At 41.0% G+C, this 15860-nt stretch overlaps 1 protein-coding gene across 2 annotated transcripts in view; it reads right to left on the bottom strand.

Moving 5' to 3' along the window:
- Positions 1-1009: 1009 nt before the first annotated feature.
- LOC129355707 (POU domain class 2-associating factor 1) overlaps positions 1010-15860 on the bottom strand; it is a 39393-nt gene continuing 24542 nt past the window's right edge. The window contains exons 3-5 of one of the 2 annotated variants that reach the window (XM_055025306.1): positions 7605-7644; positions 7192-7484; positions 1010-1984 (exon numbers count right to left, since the gene is read on the bottom strand). In XM_055025306.1, coding sequence (XP_054881281.1) covers positions 1550-1984; positions 7192-7484; positions 7605-7644 — 768 coding nt within the window. In that variant the 3' untranslated portion in view covers positions 1010-1549. The remainder of the gene's footprint in view (positions 1985-7191; positions 7485-7604; positions 7645-15860) is intronic. The other variant, XM_055025307.1, reaches the window with a different exon arrangement.

Genomic DNA, 15860 nt, shown 5'->3' with positions numbered 1-15860 from the left:
TATTATTTCACACACCTGGCAGCAGAGACGGTTCTATATAAGCCAGCGTGCAGCGAGCACATCCATCTTCACAACATGTATTTATATCTTGTACAAGGTGCAAGATTTAGTTTCTGAATCAAATCAGAAATTAAAAACTCATGAAACATTTTTACTAATATAAATACTCCTTGTGTGTGATTGTGTACAGTGCTATACAAAGTTATTTATATCCCTGACCACAAGCAGTCACTCCCAAACTTTGATTTTAATTCAAGATTTAGTACTGCTTTTGATCCCAGGAACAACATCAGACATCTCAGTCCAGAAATGTGCAGCAGTCCTTGGCACAGCCAAGATACTGCAGGACCCTCAAGCTCCCAGGCCTCTGGTAGAGGACCCAAGTAAAGGTGTTATTCCCTTCTCACCCACCTGTGGTGGGTGAGAAGGATTTATATATATATATTTTTTTTTGTTTTATTTGACCAATTAAAAGTAAATTTGGATTTTTAAAAGAATTTAATATTTTTTAATTACTTTATTTTTTAAATTTGTAATTTGTTTTTTGTTGTGTTGAATCCACAAAATACGTTTTTTACTTTTCCCCATCTCCATGAAGCTTCAAGAAGGGTTCTCTTAGTTTTGCTGGTGCGAGACTAGAGTTGCTCATCTTGCCATTGTATATCATGCAGATGGGCACCAGCACCTCCCGACCTCAGTAGGGATAAGGGTGAACAGAAAATGGATGGATAGATGGATGATTGAAACATAAAATGTTCCAATACAAATATACTTAGGTTTTGCCATATCACTGTCCTAAGATCACCACCTTTTCACAACCTCCACCCCATCCCACTGCTGCACAGTCAGCAATGGAAATAACTAACCTGTGAAGTGAGAATTAATTACTGATGATGACAATATTTTGCCACCATCATGTTACACCAATAAAACCAATAATTTATAAACAGAGCATTCTTTCTTATTTTTCAACTGAAGACAACTGAAGACTTTAGTTGAGTGAGGCTTCTTTATTTTCCAGAGAGAATGTGAAGAGTGCTCTAGGCCTACAACATAGGTGAAAGACAGGAAAGATCTACTCGGAAAGAACAAATTGTGTGAATCTACACCCAAGTTTGCATAGGGAAATGCTTTGCCTTAATCGTTGACATTTTTTCACATTTTCACACAAATACAGATGAATTTGGGATTTTTTGGGGGGACAGATTTCTGCAAATTTCTGAAGTATGGGATTTGTCATGCATCTCTGTTCATTCCCCAGTACCAATAATAAGTAGAATCAAATTTTACTGCAATGTCAGAATTTAATTTCACAAAGAAATGAATTGTGAAAATTTGTGAAATCAATTATCAGTTCTGTGCATTTAGTGGCTGCAATTTTCACCCATACTTATTTGCTAAACATTTCCAGCTCTGTCTGATTGGAAGGTAGATTGTCCATGAACTAAGGTAAGAATTGAGTTAATGAGTATGCCAAAATTTTCTGCAATCTCATGACAGAAAAGTAAAAGGAAAAAAATCTGTTTCAATGGAATGAACAGTTGTGACTTCAGACATTAGATAAGAACATGGAGCTGGAATATGAATTCTTGTCTTGTTCATCATCATGCTCTTTCTGATCTTCCAGAAGTTCATCCAGTAGATTAGGGGATACTGGCTCTTCGTCAGGATTTTCTGCCAGAGAATGATCTTGTGGTTCTTGGTCCAGCTCCTTCTCCGAGTGCTGTTGGGTGTCCAGAACCTGAGGGTGAGGGTTCACCGACTCGGAATCTGGTTGAGGAATCATGGCGGTCAAAGACATGGGTAAAGGCATATGAACCAAAGGGGGTCCAGGCAGAGCTGCAGAACCTGAGGCAAACTGAAGACCTGGACTGGGCACAGCAGATATGGTGGTAAGAGGCTGTGCCCACAAGGGGTAGGCCAGCCCGGAGTCTGGGAGCTCCATCGGGGTGAGGGAGCTTTGACTTGGAGCCACTGGGATGGTCTGAAAGAAGAAACACATTCCAAGATGTATTTTAAATGCGCTGATCGGCACTGACTCTTAAAAATTTTGAAGTAATAGATTACAAACGTAGAGAGATTACCATTTGGTAATATAAGTTTACCAAATGAAAGAGTGGATTTGGGTTGACCTGCTGATCTGTGAATAGGACCAACCAGCTTGTGTTCATATTTGAAAACCAGAACCAACTTTCAAGTAATTTGAGCCAGAGAGGGTTAAGCTCATTTAAACCTTCCAACATTTTTGGAAGGTTGTACTCTTTTCACTTCTGCTGGCATGGTTAAACATTAATAATCGATTTTTATCTTTTTTGCCTTCAGCATCGCTGTCTATTTTTTAACAAATGAGTTACTGTTTTCTGCAGTCCACCTGTGTAACATCTCCCAGTCCATAAATCTGATTAGCAAATAGTCTTTTAGAAGATTTTCTTATTTTTCATTCATTTCTATAGCTGGCACGGACCCTCACCCTAACCCTTTGCAGTACATGCTAATGGTTTGGAGGACTGGACCTGCGCTTTTCGACTCTCCTTAGGGGGTCAAACAGCTGAGTGCAGTAATGCATCGTAGCCTTGCGTTGATGTCTGAAAGTTTAGGACAGGTGTGACAAACTCATTTTCGTTTTGGGCCAAATCAAGAACATAAAGGCTCTTAAAGGGCTGGTTGTGCCAGAATGTGTCGATAAAATATGTTCACAAACTGTTAATATGTCAATGAATTACATAATATTATTGATATATTTTGACTTTTTGCACGGGAGTTGCAATAGAAATTTCGTTGAATCCTGTTCAATGACAATAAATACTATCTATTCTATTCTATTCTATGATCTTTTCAGTCCCTTCAGGAACTAATAATAAATGCAACTGTTTATTTACTCGCTGTATAAATCATGGACTATAATCATACATCAAGTAAATTCTCAAGAAACTGGAGGGATTGATTGATACAAATTGGCAGTAAACAGATAAAAACTGCACTGATATGATTGACAATATAATATTTAATCACACTTAGTGTTTAGTGTAGTCTGTGGAGGGCCAGATAAAAAGCTACGGCGGGCCGGATTTGATCCCCGGGCCTTGAGTTTGACACATGTGGGCTACGCCTTAAAATTCTGTCCATAAAAGCAATTAACAGAATTGGTGACAAAAGGGAGACTTGGTGGAGTCCAACTCTCACTGGAAATGAGCCCGACTTACTGCCGGCAATGTGAAGCAGACTCTGAGAATAGTCATACAGGGACCAAAAAGCCCACATCAATGGGCCCGGTACCCCATGCTTCTGGAGAACGTGCCACAGGTCTCTCTGTGAGACAGAGTCGAACGCCTTCTCCAAGTCCATCTGAGAGTGTAGAGCTGATCCAGTGTTCCACGACCCAGATGAAAACCACTGTGCTCTGCCTGAAACTGAGGTTTGACTATCTGAAGGACCCTGCTGTCCAGGACCTCTGAATAGACCTTACGAGGGAGGATTAAGAATGTGACCCCCTCTGTAATTGGAGCACAGTCTCTGGCCCCCCTTGTTGAATAAGGTGATTACCACCCTTGTATGCCAATCTCGGGGAACTGCAATATTGCAGAGTCGCATCAACCAACACACAACATCCAAAGCCTTAAGAAACTCAGAGCGACTCTCATCCACTTGCGGGTTCATTAACCACCACTTTGACCCCATCCCCAGAGATCGGAGGTGCTTCTGGGGTCCCACAGGCCAAAAAGGCCCAACAGCACTCCTTCTTCAGATTAACAGTATCTCTCACCAATGGTGTCCACCCACGAATTTCAAGGTTGCCGCCACAACAGGCATAGGCCACCCTGCGGTCACATCTCCGATAAGCCTCCTTCACAATGGAGGGACGGAACATGGTTGACTCAGAATCAATGTTCCCCACCTCCCCAGGAATGTGTTCAAAGTTCTCCTGGAGATGGCTCTTGAGAGGCTCTACCAGACCTTCCCAGGAGACCCTCACACCACATCTGGGCCTGCCAGCTCTGACCAGCATCTTCCTCTAACACTTGAGCCAACTTACCACCAGAAAGTGGTCAGAGGACAGCTCTGACCACTACCCGAGTGTCCAAAACAGGTGGTCACAGATGACAAAGTCGATCACTGAATCATGGCTTAGCGTGTCCTGTTAACAAGAGGACATATGGACACCCTTATGCTTGAACATGGTGTTTGTTATGGACAATGCATGATGAGCACAGAAGTCCAACAGAACACCAATCGAGTTTTGTTGAGTTGGGAGCTGTTCCTCCCAATCACACCCTTCCAGGTCATACATATGTATATAATCAACAGTGAGGAGTCCAAATACAGAGAGGAGGTGGATCGCCTGATGCAGTGGTACAAAGAAAGTAAAGTCTGCATCAATGTGAAATAGAACAGGGAGGTGGATTTCAGAAGGGACAAGGATATTCTTGTAGCGTTTCTACTTCCTCTGGAAGCTGCAGAGAGCTGGACTTGGGAGCTCAGTCATTAGGAGCTTCAATTGCTCTGTGGTTACTGAGTGTTCTCTGCACCTTCATCACCATGTGGCATGATAGATGCACTGCTGCTGAGAGGATCGCTCTGGTTAAGGCTGCACAGACAACTGTGGGAAGCAGCCTTCCTACCACCTCAGACCTCTATCACGATGTAGGAGCAGGGCTCTGGTCATTATGAAGGACTCCACCCATCCTGTGCACAGACTGTTTTAGCCCTTTCCCTCAGGCAGGAGGCTTTGGAGCATCCAGAGAAAGACCACCTGGCTAAGAAACAGTTTTTAACTGTATAATTGTGAAGAATTTTAATGTATAGAAGCTGTAAAAGTTTATATTTTGCAAATAACCTTTACGTATTGAGATAAAAATTTATGATTTTAATAAAAACTTTAACAAACATTTTTTGTAAAATCAAAAACCATTACATTTCCAAAAGGGTTTATCTTTTTTTTGTTTTACTGACAATTTGATTTTTTTTTTTACTTTAAATTGAACAAATTGTTCATTTTTTTCAATCAAATCAAAGTGTTTTGAAACAAATTTTTCTGTTGTTTAAAACAAAACAAAAAAAAAAAACAGTCAAATACAGAATATTCCATTGATGTAGCGTTTCTCAACGGCTCTTTCTCTTTCTGCGCTGGCAGAAAATTTTACAAAAGGGGATGCTGTGATTCCTCTGGGGTCGTTTTCTCAAAGGTTAACATTACACCTTATATGCACAACAACATCAGTTTAAACTATGTGTCAAGAAATGTGGTGTGAGGTGGTGGGCAGACGTTGAGGACTCAGGCTGGTGTGAGAGAAATTATGATTTTAATGATGTAAATAGTCCAACAACACAGTCCAACAAGCCCAGGCAGCACAGCTGAGTGGAAGCTAAGGCTCAACACTGGTATCAACAGGGGATACGAATGGACAGCACGGTGGAAATACAGACTGGTATGACGAACAACTAGGACCCGACAGAAATGCTGAGAAACAGGTGACATTAAATACGCAGGAGGTAATCAGGGAACGAGACACACCTGGGAATAATCAAGGGGGAGACAGGACAACATGGAGACTCAGAAAACACAGAAACCTAAAATAAACACAGAAAAACTCAAACCATGACACTGACCAACTTGCTAAAAACTTTGGTCTGTAACTTTAAAACATGAATGGCTGCAATTATATCGATGGTAGCGCTTCTTCTCTTTGGTGTTTCTGATTGCTTCTTGGTGCAGTTCTGCACTCCTGATACTGGTAGCTTCATCACTTCAGTTCAGCATTACACCGGCTAACGTCCTTGCTGTGGTTCACTTGTGTCAAAGCAGCAACTTAGACATGACAACAAAGTAGATGTGAATCAGGGAATAGAATCTGATGCTGAGTCACGCTGAACAGTAAAAACAGCTTGAAGGAGCTGGATAGGGGGGCATAGTCCCAAAAAAAGTTGCCAAACACTGGGTTAATGCAACCCCTGGTGCCAACATATATTCATGTCATTGTCAGACATGAATATATGTTGGTTACTTAATTTAAAAATAAGTAACCAACAACACTATAATAACTGAGCCCAAGCATTGAAATTGCTTTGCACCTTTGAGAGCAATCAATATTGCTCTCAATATTGATTGCAATATTGACAATATTCACTGCTTGAATGGAATGCAGCCATCTGGCTAAGTGAACTATAATTGGCTGTGTCTTAATGTTGCAAACACAATTTTAAAAACAAAACAACAAAATTCCAATAATTTTTCACAGAAAATAAAGAATTCATTGCTGAAAACTTCACCATATACAGTAGCTCCTGTTTACACAAGGTTTTGTTGATTTCAAAAGTTTTGACACCTTTGGCTTCACATACTTCTACTGTTCATACTATAATTATATATTTAAAAGGTTTAATCAATATTATCAGTAATTTTTTAATTGTGTGTGTATGGCCTTCAGATTGCATAGCAATGTTAAATACAGAGGTAAGAATGTATGCCTAACATTTTTTTCTGATTGCCTAAAGCAGGGGTGCTCAAGTCCAGTCCTGGAGAGCTACCACCCTGCAACTATCAGATGCATCCCTGCTCCAACACACCTGAATCAAATGAATGACTCGTTACCAGGCCTGTTCATAGCTGAGCCTGATCTACTGGAGTAAGGCTGCAACTAAAAGTTGCAGGACGGCAGCTCTCCAGGACTGGACTTGAGCACCCCTGGTCTAAAGCATGCCATGTCTTTGGTTGCAGCTCAGCCATTGCTTTGGTTGTCACATGACAAGTCCACCTATAAGATAGGTGGACTTGTGGATATATATGAAATCAGTCCCATATTAGCAAAGGATTAATGGACTTTTTGTTTTCAGTAATTTGCTACAATGCATAAAAAGTAATTTTATGCACTGTAGCACAGTTGCATCAAGCTGATATTCACTGAACCTTGTGAACTATGCTGCTGGATTCTAAAATCAACCAAACTGGCATTCTTTCTCAAACAGAGAGTGTTTGAGATCAAAGATTATCCCACAGATAAAGGTAAAGGTGACTTTAATGTTAAAAAGAAGGTTGGATTGTTTAGTTTTTATGCAAACTAGCACTAAGTCTGTCAGGCTACCAATCCAGTTGTGTTTCCATCTCCTTCATTTTTTATTATCTACTAAAGAGTTCAGCACCTTGGTATATATACTGAAGCTGGTTTGAAGTTTGCACTGTGATTTCTTACTCACGCCAAAGTTAGTTAGCAGCGGTGTGTGTGTATAGGTCAGCATGGTGTAGCTGGGACACAGAGTCTGCATGTATACATCAGCAGTGAGGGCAGAGGCAGCTGGGTAGGCCAGAGTCTGAGCTGTGGAGTCCTGTGGGTTGTAGTCAGATGAAGACCACGGCATCGCAGCAGGCTGCAGTCCAGCGGTGGTGATGGGGGGAGCAGGTTTCCACCCGGAACCCTGTAGCCCTCGGTCTGCTGCCCCAGGAGACTGCTCAGCAGGGGAAGCACTGGTAACATCTGAACAAAAACTACCTGGACGTCAGAGATCAGTCCGAGATTAAATACTTTCTCTCTTTTTTTTTTTTTTTTAACATACAGTGTTCTTCATTTTGGTTAATGTGTAATGGAGTCTTATGCAGGTGAAGCACGTACCTTGTGTAAACGATGACTGATTGCTGAAACCCACCACATCCTAAAAAAAAAGCAAATAATATCACAAAAGAATTGTTTTTTATCTGGAATTGTTACAGCAACAGAACAGCAACCATGCATGTCATGTTGATATATAAACATCAAATCCAGGTGGGAGCTGCAGCTGGAGGAGGTATTAATTACACTGCAGGAGTTTCTTTGCAACACATAGTTAAGCGAATGCATGCAGAAACAGTAACAGAGAGATTTACCATATCTGTTGTTTTCATTCATTTACCCACTATTAACTATATCTGAGTTTTCTCATTTATACATAAAATCCCAGCAAAATTCAAAACAGGCTAACAAGTATAACACAATTCTATCCTGTTCCAAAACAAACTGACCTTTATTATAAACTATTAGCCTTGGCTTCATCATGCAGTCCTGAAGAAAATCTTAAGAACGATGAGAAACTACGTAGGGAATAGAGCCATAACCCTAATGCAAGGCTTCAAAATGTTAAAAAGACAAACAAGAACAGAACAAACAGAGTATGGAAATGTCTGAAAAGTGTGTTCAAACTCAAATGGGCTACTTATCAGCTGATTGAAAGATTAAACTCACTAACCTATAACATTTCTAAACCTTGACTTCTAACTTCTTATTATGGTTCCCTCTTGAAACCAAAAGAGGTTCAGCTTTTCAGACAGACACTTGAAAAGCTGTCTTTCTTGCAATGCACAACTGCAGCAGAAGTGGGGTGCAGTGGAGGGCTGTGCATGCATGTCCAAGTGCCGAAATCAATTCTCATTATTGTATGATGAAAATCACATAATTGTGTTTCAAGTCTCTTGTTGTCTGGCCCTTCTTTTCACAGCCTCTAGGTTAACTTTACCTCCCCCCTCTGAAAGCAAAACTATATTGTGTTATTGGTCTGAATTTCATGTGGCCTCCACTACTCAACAGCAGAAACTACAACCAAGGCAGACTGCAATTCAAAAACAACAGAAATTTAACTTCATTGTTCATAACTTCTGTTCTGTATCTTGAGGAATTGAGCTCAATGAGAGAAATTGAGCAGATTTGCATAGAAAGGCACAGGCCGTGTGAGCAAAACGGTCATGTCAAGGCAAAAATAATGTTCCCCGTCATTACACAGCAGAACACTAAAATCAAAGGAATGGATCCCTTTACAGGCAATGTATATATAAAAGCAGAGCACATCAGTTCCACATCCTCAGTAAATTGCACTGTTCACATTCATACATGTGAATTTGTTTGTATTTTAAGCCCACATTGGCTGACAGGGAAGGAGAAATTGGTTTGGTCTCAGGAAAGATTAAAAATTTATATATGAGTATAAGGGATAGCGAGACCCACGTTTGGAGGCCTTGGGTCCTCGACGCGGCAGTCGGGGGTCCGATTCCCAGACCCACCGATATTTGCTGCATTTCTCCCCCCTCTTCTTAGCCCCTTCCTGTCAGCATACTTTCATGTAAAGGACACTAGAGCCCACAATAAATAAATACATAAATAAAAATTTTTTAAAAATCTATTTATGAGGCAGAATTTTTCAAAGAACTGAACATTGAAACAGGATGGTCTGAGCTGGTGTAGCTGGAAAATTGTGAGTTTAAACTATATATGTATTGGCTTACCACCTTTTGGGAACATCGCAAAAATATATTTCTGGGAATATCTATTATTTACAAGTGATCAACTTGGTGCTTCAGAAGTTTTCCCAACTTGGGTTGTCTGACCCAACTTGGCCAACTTCAGGCAGCAAAATGACATCAAGCCCTGCCTAGAAGTGACCACAGCACTGTGAGGCTGTGGTGCTGTTGAGAACATGTGGAGAAGCCAGAGTTGATCTCCAGCTCTGGTCATGACAACTCCGAGATCCACCAGATCTAATGAGTGGACAATATACTGTCAAGAAAATAAAGCCAGGGATACAACAGGCGAGGATGACAGATTTTTACAATGAAGAAATAATCACCAACTTACTGTGTATTTTATTTTCACAGTTGTAATTCTTCTGTAAAAGTCATTTAATCCCACCGGCAACAATTGTTGGCAGACATTTTTTTCTAACTTCTGGAAGTGTATCTGCTCTAAGCAATATCAGTTTCATGTCTATAGTGTGAAGGCTTCACATGAACAGACCTCTTTACCTCCAGCCTGTTACGCTGGAGGTAAATGTCTGTCACAACCTGTACAAGAGGATATTTAAAATATTTGAATATTTGTAAATATTTATTTTAAATTATTTAAATGAACTTATATAAGTAAAATATTTTGAACGTATGTTATTTCAAGTGTCTACTACTGATATTGCTGGGTTTCAGACACATGACCCAAATGACACGTGAAATTCAGATGGTGGTCTGGAAATGGATTTCTCCAGTTCAAAACAAAGCAAAATAAATCACAATGAGTAGTTAATGCCCTAAATGGGCTGAAACAGACGAGGCATGTCAAGAAAATACTCTTACATTTAGGATATGATCCGTATTATCTCAGTAAAAAAGACGACTCTTCTCTAACATAACTAACCATCTGGAGCTGCCCTCCCTCACCTCACCGGTTTAGACCTCTGTTTGCTGTGCAGCACCAGCCACACACCAATGTGCGCTTGACTGATGCACGCTGATCGCTTTCTCCTGGCGGTCTGTGCAAACTGCCTGATCCTCCTCCCAGCCAGAGGCACTACACATGGAGCTCGCGCCCACCTGTCGCCCTGGTTGCTGGCTTTCTGCCAGCCGTCGTGGTCAGCGTGAACCTGACGCCTGCCCCTTGTCCAGTGTGGCTGGTTCGGACTGGTGACCAGCTTGGACGGATTCTGCTGGTGCCACTCTGGGTGGTGTCCGCTGCGGCGTGGCATCCCAGGACGGATCCTTAATTGAACGATTGCTGCTTGATTGGTTGTGGACTGATCAATAAATATGAAATGACCCATGTAATTTGAATATCTGTTTTATCTTGACAGGAAAGGCCAGTTCGTGGTGTTGGTGGTGGACTTTCCGGGTGGTGGTACTTTTTGATTTGTTGCACAATTTTCTTTAGTTTTGCTGCTTTGTTTGCTGTGTTTCTTTTATTTAGGTCACTACCCTGAACTGCACTGCCATCCTGTACTTGAGCCATCACTGTTATTTAAATGTGTGAGTGGTCTTAACATAGTATATTTTATTGATTAGAATGAAATGGGGTAATAAATAAAATTATTGAATTTGGTGAGATTGTCTCAAGCCTCATCTGTAGCGGGCCTGTGTGCCTTAAAGGTAACTTTTTGGGAAGAATTATTACAATTTTATCTTAAATACAGTTCTTTTGAATCACACCGGAACCGTCACATAAAGAAAATAGTATCCCTTCATTCATCTTTTAATGATAAGAGTGAATATAAGCATGGCAACAATTGTTGCCACTAGCATAATACATAAACAGCACTGTGCTATGTGTCAATGGGTTGCCTGTTTATTTTATATGGCGTGGTGTGCCCGCACAGGTTAAAACTATCACATATTTTAGATCTTCTAGACCTGAAGGAACCTCAAAATGATGTCTTTTACATCAGTCATTCCTACAGTTGATCCCCCCCACCTCCACGCCTCTCAAAGGCATGGAGGTGGGGGGGGATCAAGGTGCTGTGATTGGTCTGGTGGAACAGGGAGAATTTCTTCAAAGATGCATATTTGCTCATACTAACATTTTCACCTGACTTTTCCTCATTGATGAAATAACCAAATGAGATTAAAGGTCACTTGGCACATTGAGACTATGACATCTGCAGGATGTAGCATTGAATCTGTATATATCTAAAATATTTCTGAGCACTCTTGTAACCATTCTTTGTTATAATAAGTTATGCATGTCATGATTTTTCTTTTTGTTTTTCTATGTGTAAATAGGTCATATTTGTGTGATTTGGACTGTGCAGTTTCCCACCGGCAACAATTGTTGCTAAGTATAAAACCTGCATTTTCACTAACATAACATAACATATTCATAAATATAATGTGTTAGGGAGGTCCAAGGATTGAAATGCATGCACTTATTTTGCAGGAAAAAAATTGGGATTAACTGGGTTTCTTGTTTTAACAAAAATTTATAAGGTATACATATAATAAGTTTTTGTTTTTCTATGTGCTTTTGGTTCGTTTCAGTCTTATCATGGGATAGGTCAAGCTGCTCATATATAGACCTCTACAATGTCACGAGAGGTTCTTGATGCTTGAGACTAAGTGTTACTTCCCCAACCCAGATCTTATCAGCAATAAAGCTGCCCTCTTTAACATTAAAGAACAAATCCCCTATCCTTAGCAATAGACAAATGGCAAGACCATCTGCGTTGAGCTCCACAGAATTCCTGGTACATAGGTGTGAATTAAGGATTCACACCTATATTCCAATCATCCCACTCTTCTCTGACCAGAACCATATAAAAGGAAGCCAGATCCATTGCTGGAGATTTGAGAGACTCCGTTGACTCTGTATTTTTCTTCTCACCATGCAAGGTTTTTAATAAATTTCTTATTTCTTCTTGTCCAGATTATTGTTAAGGTGTTTTTTTTTTCTGCGATACTTCCTTTTTCAAAATTCCCCTCAAAGTTAATTATTATTTGGCTAATTAATGATAAACAGGGTTATGTTATCTCCCTCTCACTCGCTCCTTCATCTCCCTCCCCCTCTCTGCATGCCTCAGAGACAGTCATAACACACTCGGCTCTTTTATGATGATTACATGTATTCAAATATGTCAGAAGAAGACCTCTGTAATAAAGACTTCTAGCTGTCTTCTCTAACAGCTAGTAAGATCCAAGTCTATGTGGTCACTCAGGACACATTTAGATACCAAGTCTGAATGATAGGTTCAGTGCAGGACACTTAATCAACACCCGCAAAGCTACAGGACCGGACAAGGTGTCAGGCCAGACGCTGAAAACATGCGCCGACCAGCTGGCAGGAGTGTTTCTGGACATTTTCAATCTGTCCCTGCAGTTCACCATGGTTCCTGAGTGTCTCAAGTCTTCCACCATCATCCCTGTACCGAAGAAGACGACCATCACCAGCCTGAACGATTACCGGCCCATTGCTCTGACCCCGGTGATCATGAAGTGCTTTGAGAGGATTCTTCTGAGGTACATCAGACACTTCATCCCTGCAGACCTGGACAGCCTCCAGTTCGCCTACAGAGCGAACCGGTCAACAGAGGATGCTGTCTCCATCACTCTGCACACAGCCCTGACCCATCTGCAGCATCCCAACACTTACGTCAGGATGCTATTTGTAGACTTCAGCTCAGCATTTAACACCGTCATCCCAGACAAGCTGGTGCTGAAGCTACTCAAGGTGGGGCTGCCTGCTTCACTGTGCCACTGGATCAGAGACTTCCTCACTAACAGGCCTCAGGTGGTGAGAATAGGTGGCTCAACATCGTCCCCACTGGTCCTCAACACAGGCACACCGCAGGGCTGTGTGCTCAGCCCAACTCTCTTCACCCTGTTTACACACGACTGCGTTGCCATCCACCCCACCAACACAGTCATCAAGTTTGCGGACGACACAACAGTAGTGGGTCTCATTTTAGACAACAACGAGACCCACTACAGAGAGGAAATTCAGCAGCTCACTCAGTGGTGTTCAGCCAATAACTTGGTGCTGAACACAGGGAAGACCAAGGAGGTCATTGTGGACTACAGAAGGTCCAGGAGGACGGATCACACTCCCCTTCTCATAGATGGAGAAGAGGTGGAGCCTGTGGACAACATCAAGTTCGTGGGCCTCCACATCACATCTGACCTCTCCTGGAATACCAACAGCTCCCACCTGGTGAAGAAAGCACAACAAAGGCTCTTCTTCCTCAGGAAACTGAGACGTGCTGGACTTTCCTCACGGCTGCTCGTGAACTTTTACAGGGCGACGATCGAGAGCGTCCTCTGCCTCAACGTGACTGTGTGGTATGGTGGCTGCACAGCACTGGAGAGGAAACAACTGACACGGGTGGTGAGAACAGCACAAGGCACTGTGGGATGCCCCCTCCCAGACCTGGACTCTATTTACATATGCCGGGTCAAGAAGAGAACTGGATCCATAGCCGTGGATTCCAGCCACAGACTGTTTGTGCCGCTGCCATCAGGCCAGCGGTTCAGGAATATACGGACTACAACAAACAGACTGAGAAACAGTTTCTTCCCCACAGCCATCAGAGCCATTACTCCCTGCCGCCCCTCCCACACATATCATAACCACACATACACCCCCCTGCCCCCACACAGCCATATTGTTCTGCACTTGCACTGTCACATCATCTGCACTTTACCATAATTGGACCTGCTGCTTCTTCTTGGTGTGGTTGAGTGCCTTTAATTAATTTTAGTTGTATATATTATATTATTGTGTGTTTGTTTATTTAATATTGTATATTTTGACTTTTTGCACGGGAGTTGCAATAGAAATTTCGTTGAATCCTGTTCAATGACAATAAATGCTATTCTATTCTATTCTATTCTATTCTATTCTATTCTATGTGTTGATCATGTGACTTGTGTAATGCAAAGAAAGTATTTCCATTTCCGTTTTGCAAAATTAACTCATTTTAATACAATCAAAAGCCACTTCACTGAAACCGTTTAATGAAAACAAGAGAAATTGGCCTTTTTTCATGAGGCAAATTAATTTTAGAAATGTCAAATGTCAAAGATTAGGTCATTAGTTTATAGTTAATGAAAATACAACTAATAACCTAATGACTTTGACCACCATTATTATTGTGAAAAGTATGCTATGGGGAAATTTTTGTGTGTAGTTCTGACTTCAGGGTTGCATCAATTGACCAGTTCACAGCTGTGTGGGACACCTCTGTCACCTCTTGTGATTTATGAATGTCTAGTGGGAGAATGGAGGTTGCTCATCTTTGCAAGTTTATGATAGAAATATGTTGCTAAAGAAACTGTTGTGAGGTATAGAGGGAGTTTTCTTATTTGGAAGGTTAAATTATCTTTAATCAATACCTTTGATACAGAGCAGCAGTGGCTTTACTAGCCTCTCTGATTGGAAACACAATGCCTAAACCATTCTTTCTGCTGATAGTGAATACTTGACCCCTCTTCTTGACCTCAGTAGAGAACACAATAAGGTCTCTTTAGAAGGAAATTTTATGAGGACTGAGAAAGTTAGCTCAGAGGCTGCCAATGACAGACAGAATACCTGCAAAACCTGTGGCAGATTGTCCCAATATCCCTAAAGCACACTTTAACCTACTTTATTAGTTGTAAGCTTTTAATACGCGCAACAGAGCTTTACATCCTTTGTCTAAATTAATTTTCATAGACAAAAAGTGGTCATTTAAACAGTTCATACTCCATAGTCATACACACACTAAAATCTCAATGAGCTCTTTAACAATATACCGCATATTGACTGGATTCCTGTGTTAGATGTTTTAGTAAATTGTTGCTGTTTTTCTTCATCTGTCTTATGTCTCGATACACCTTGAGTTCTACATTTTCAATTCTGTTGTACTTGCGCAATAAAAACATTCATTCACTGTAATAGTATTTATATTCTAACACATAATCACTCAAACAGCTTCTACAGTCTAGAATCTCACTCATCCAGCAATGCTTTAATGTCATGCCTTTATATTGCAGCACACTAATATTTAGGCAACCAAGGCCTGAAAGGGCATCTCAACATGTGATCTGGGAAGCTGGAATTGAATTACAAGACAACTAATTTTTCATGTGTGATTGAAACTAATGAAGTGTGGGGGAGTGCAATTTCTAACACATGTTATAGATCCTCATTTTGATTTAGGTTTGGACTTTGACTGGGTCATGAATAGTCTGTTCTTTGGTCTAAACCCTTATAAAAACACCTGGAATGATGCTTTGATTCTTTAATGCATGCTGAAAGCAGCATGTCAGACAGAGCAAGAGCTTCTTAAAGTGACAGAGACCCAGTTTCAAGGCATCAAATTGCAAAGTGAAAACTTTTAAAGCTATTTTTGATATATACTGCATTTTTGTAACTGAAGATAATATAGTTACTTGATTAAAAACTAGCGATCAGGAGTAGTGATGGACTCTGACTTGAACCTTGCGAGACACATAAAGACAATTACAAAGTCGGCCTTCTATCACCTGAAGAACATCTCCAGGATTAGAGGACTAATGTCTCAGTCAGAGATCTGTCACATTGATTATTGTAACAGCGTCTTCACAGGCATGTCCAACAAATCAATCCTCCAGCTGCAGCTGATCCAGAAGCTGC

The sequence above is a fragment of the Poeciliopsis prolifica genome, unplaced genomic scaffold, assembly GCF_027474105.1.
Source record: "Poeciliopsis prolifica strain line A6 unplaced genomic scaffold, Auburn_PproV2 SCAFFOLD142, whole genome shotgun sequence".
NCBI classification, from domain to species: domain Eukaryota; kingdom Metazoa; phylum Chordata; class Actinopteri; order Cyprinodontiformes; family Poeciliidae; genus Poeciliopsis; species Poeciliopsis prolifica.
The sequence above is the reverse complement of the archived record's forward strand: the minus strand, read 5'-3'. Positions and strand labels throughout refer to the sequence as shown.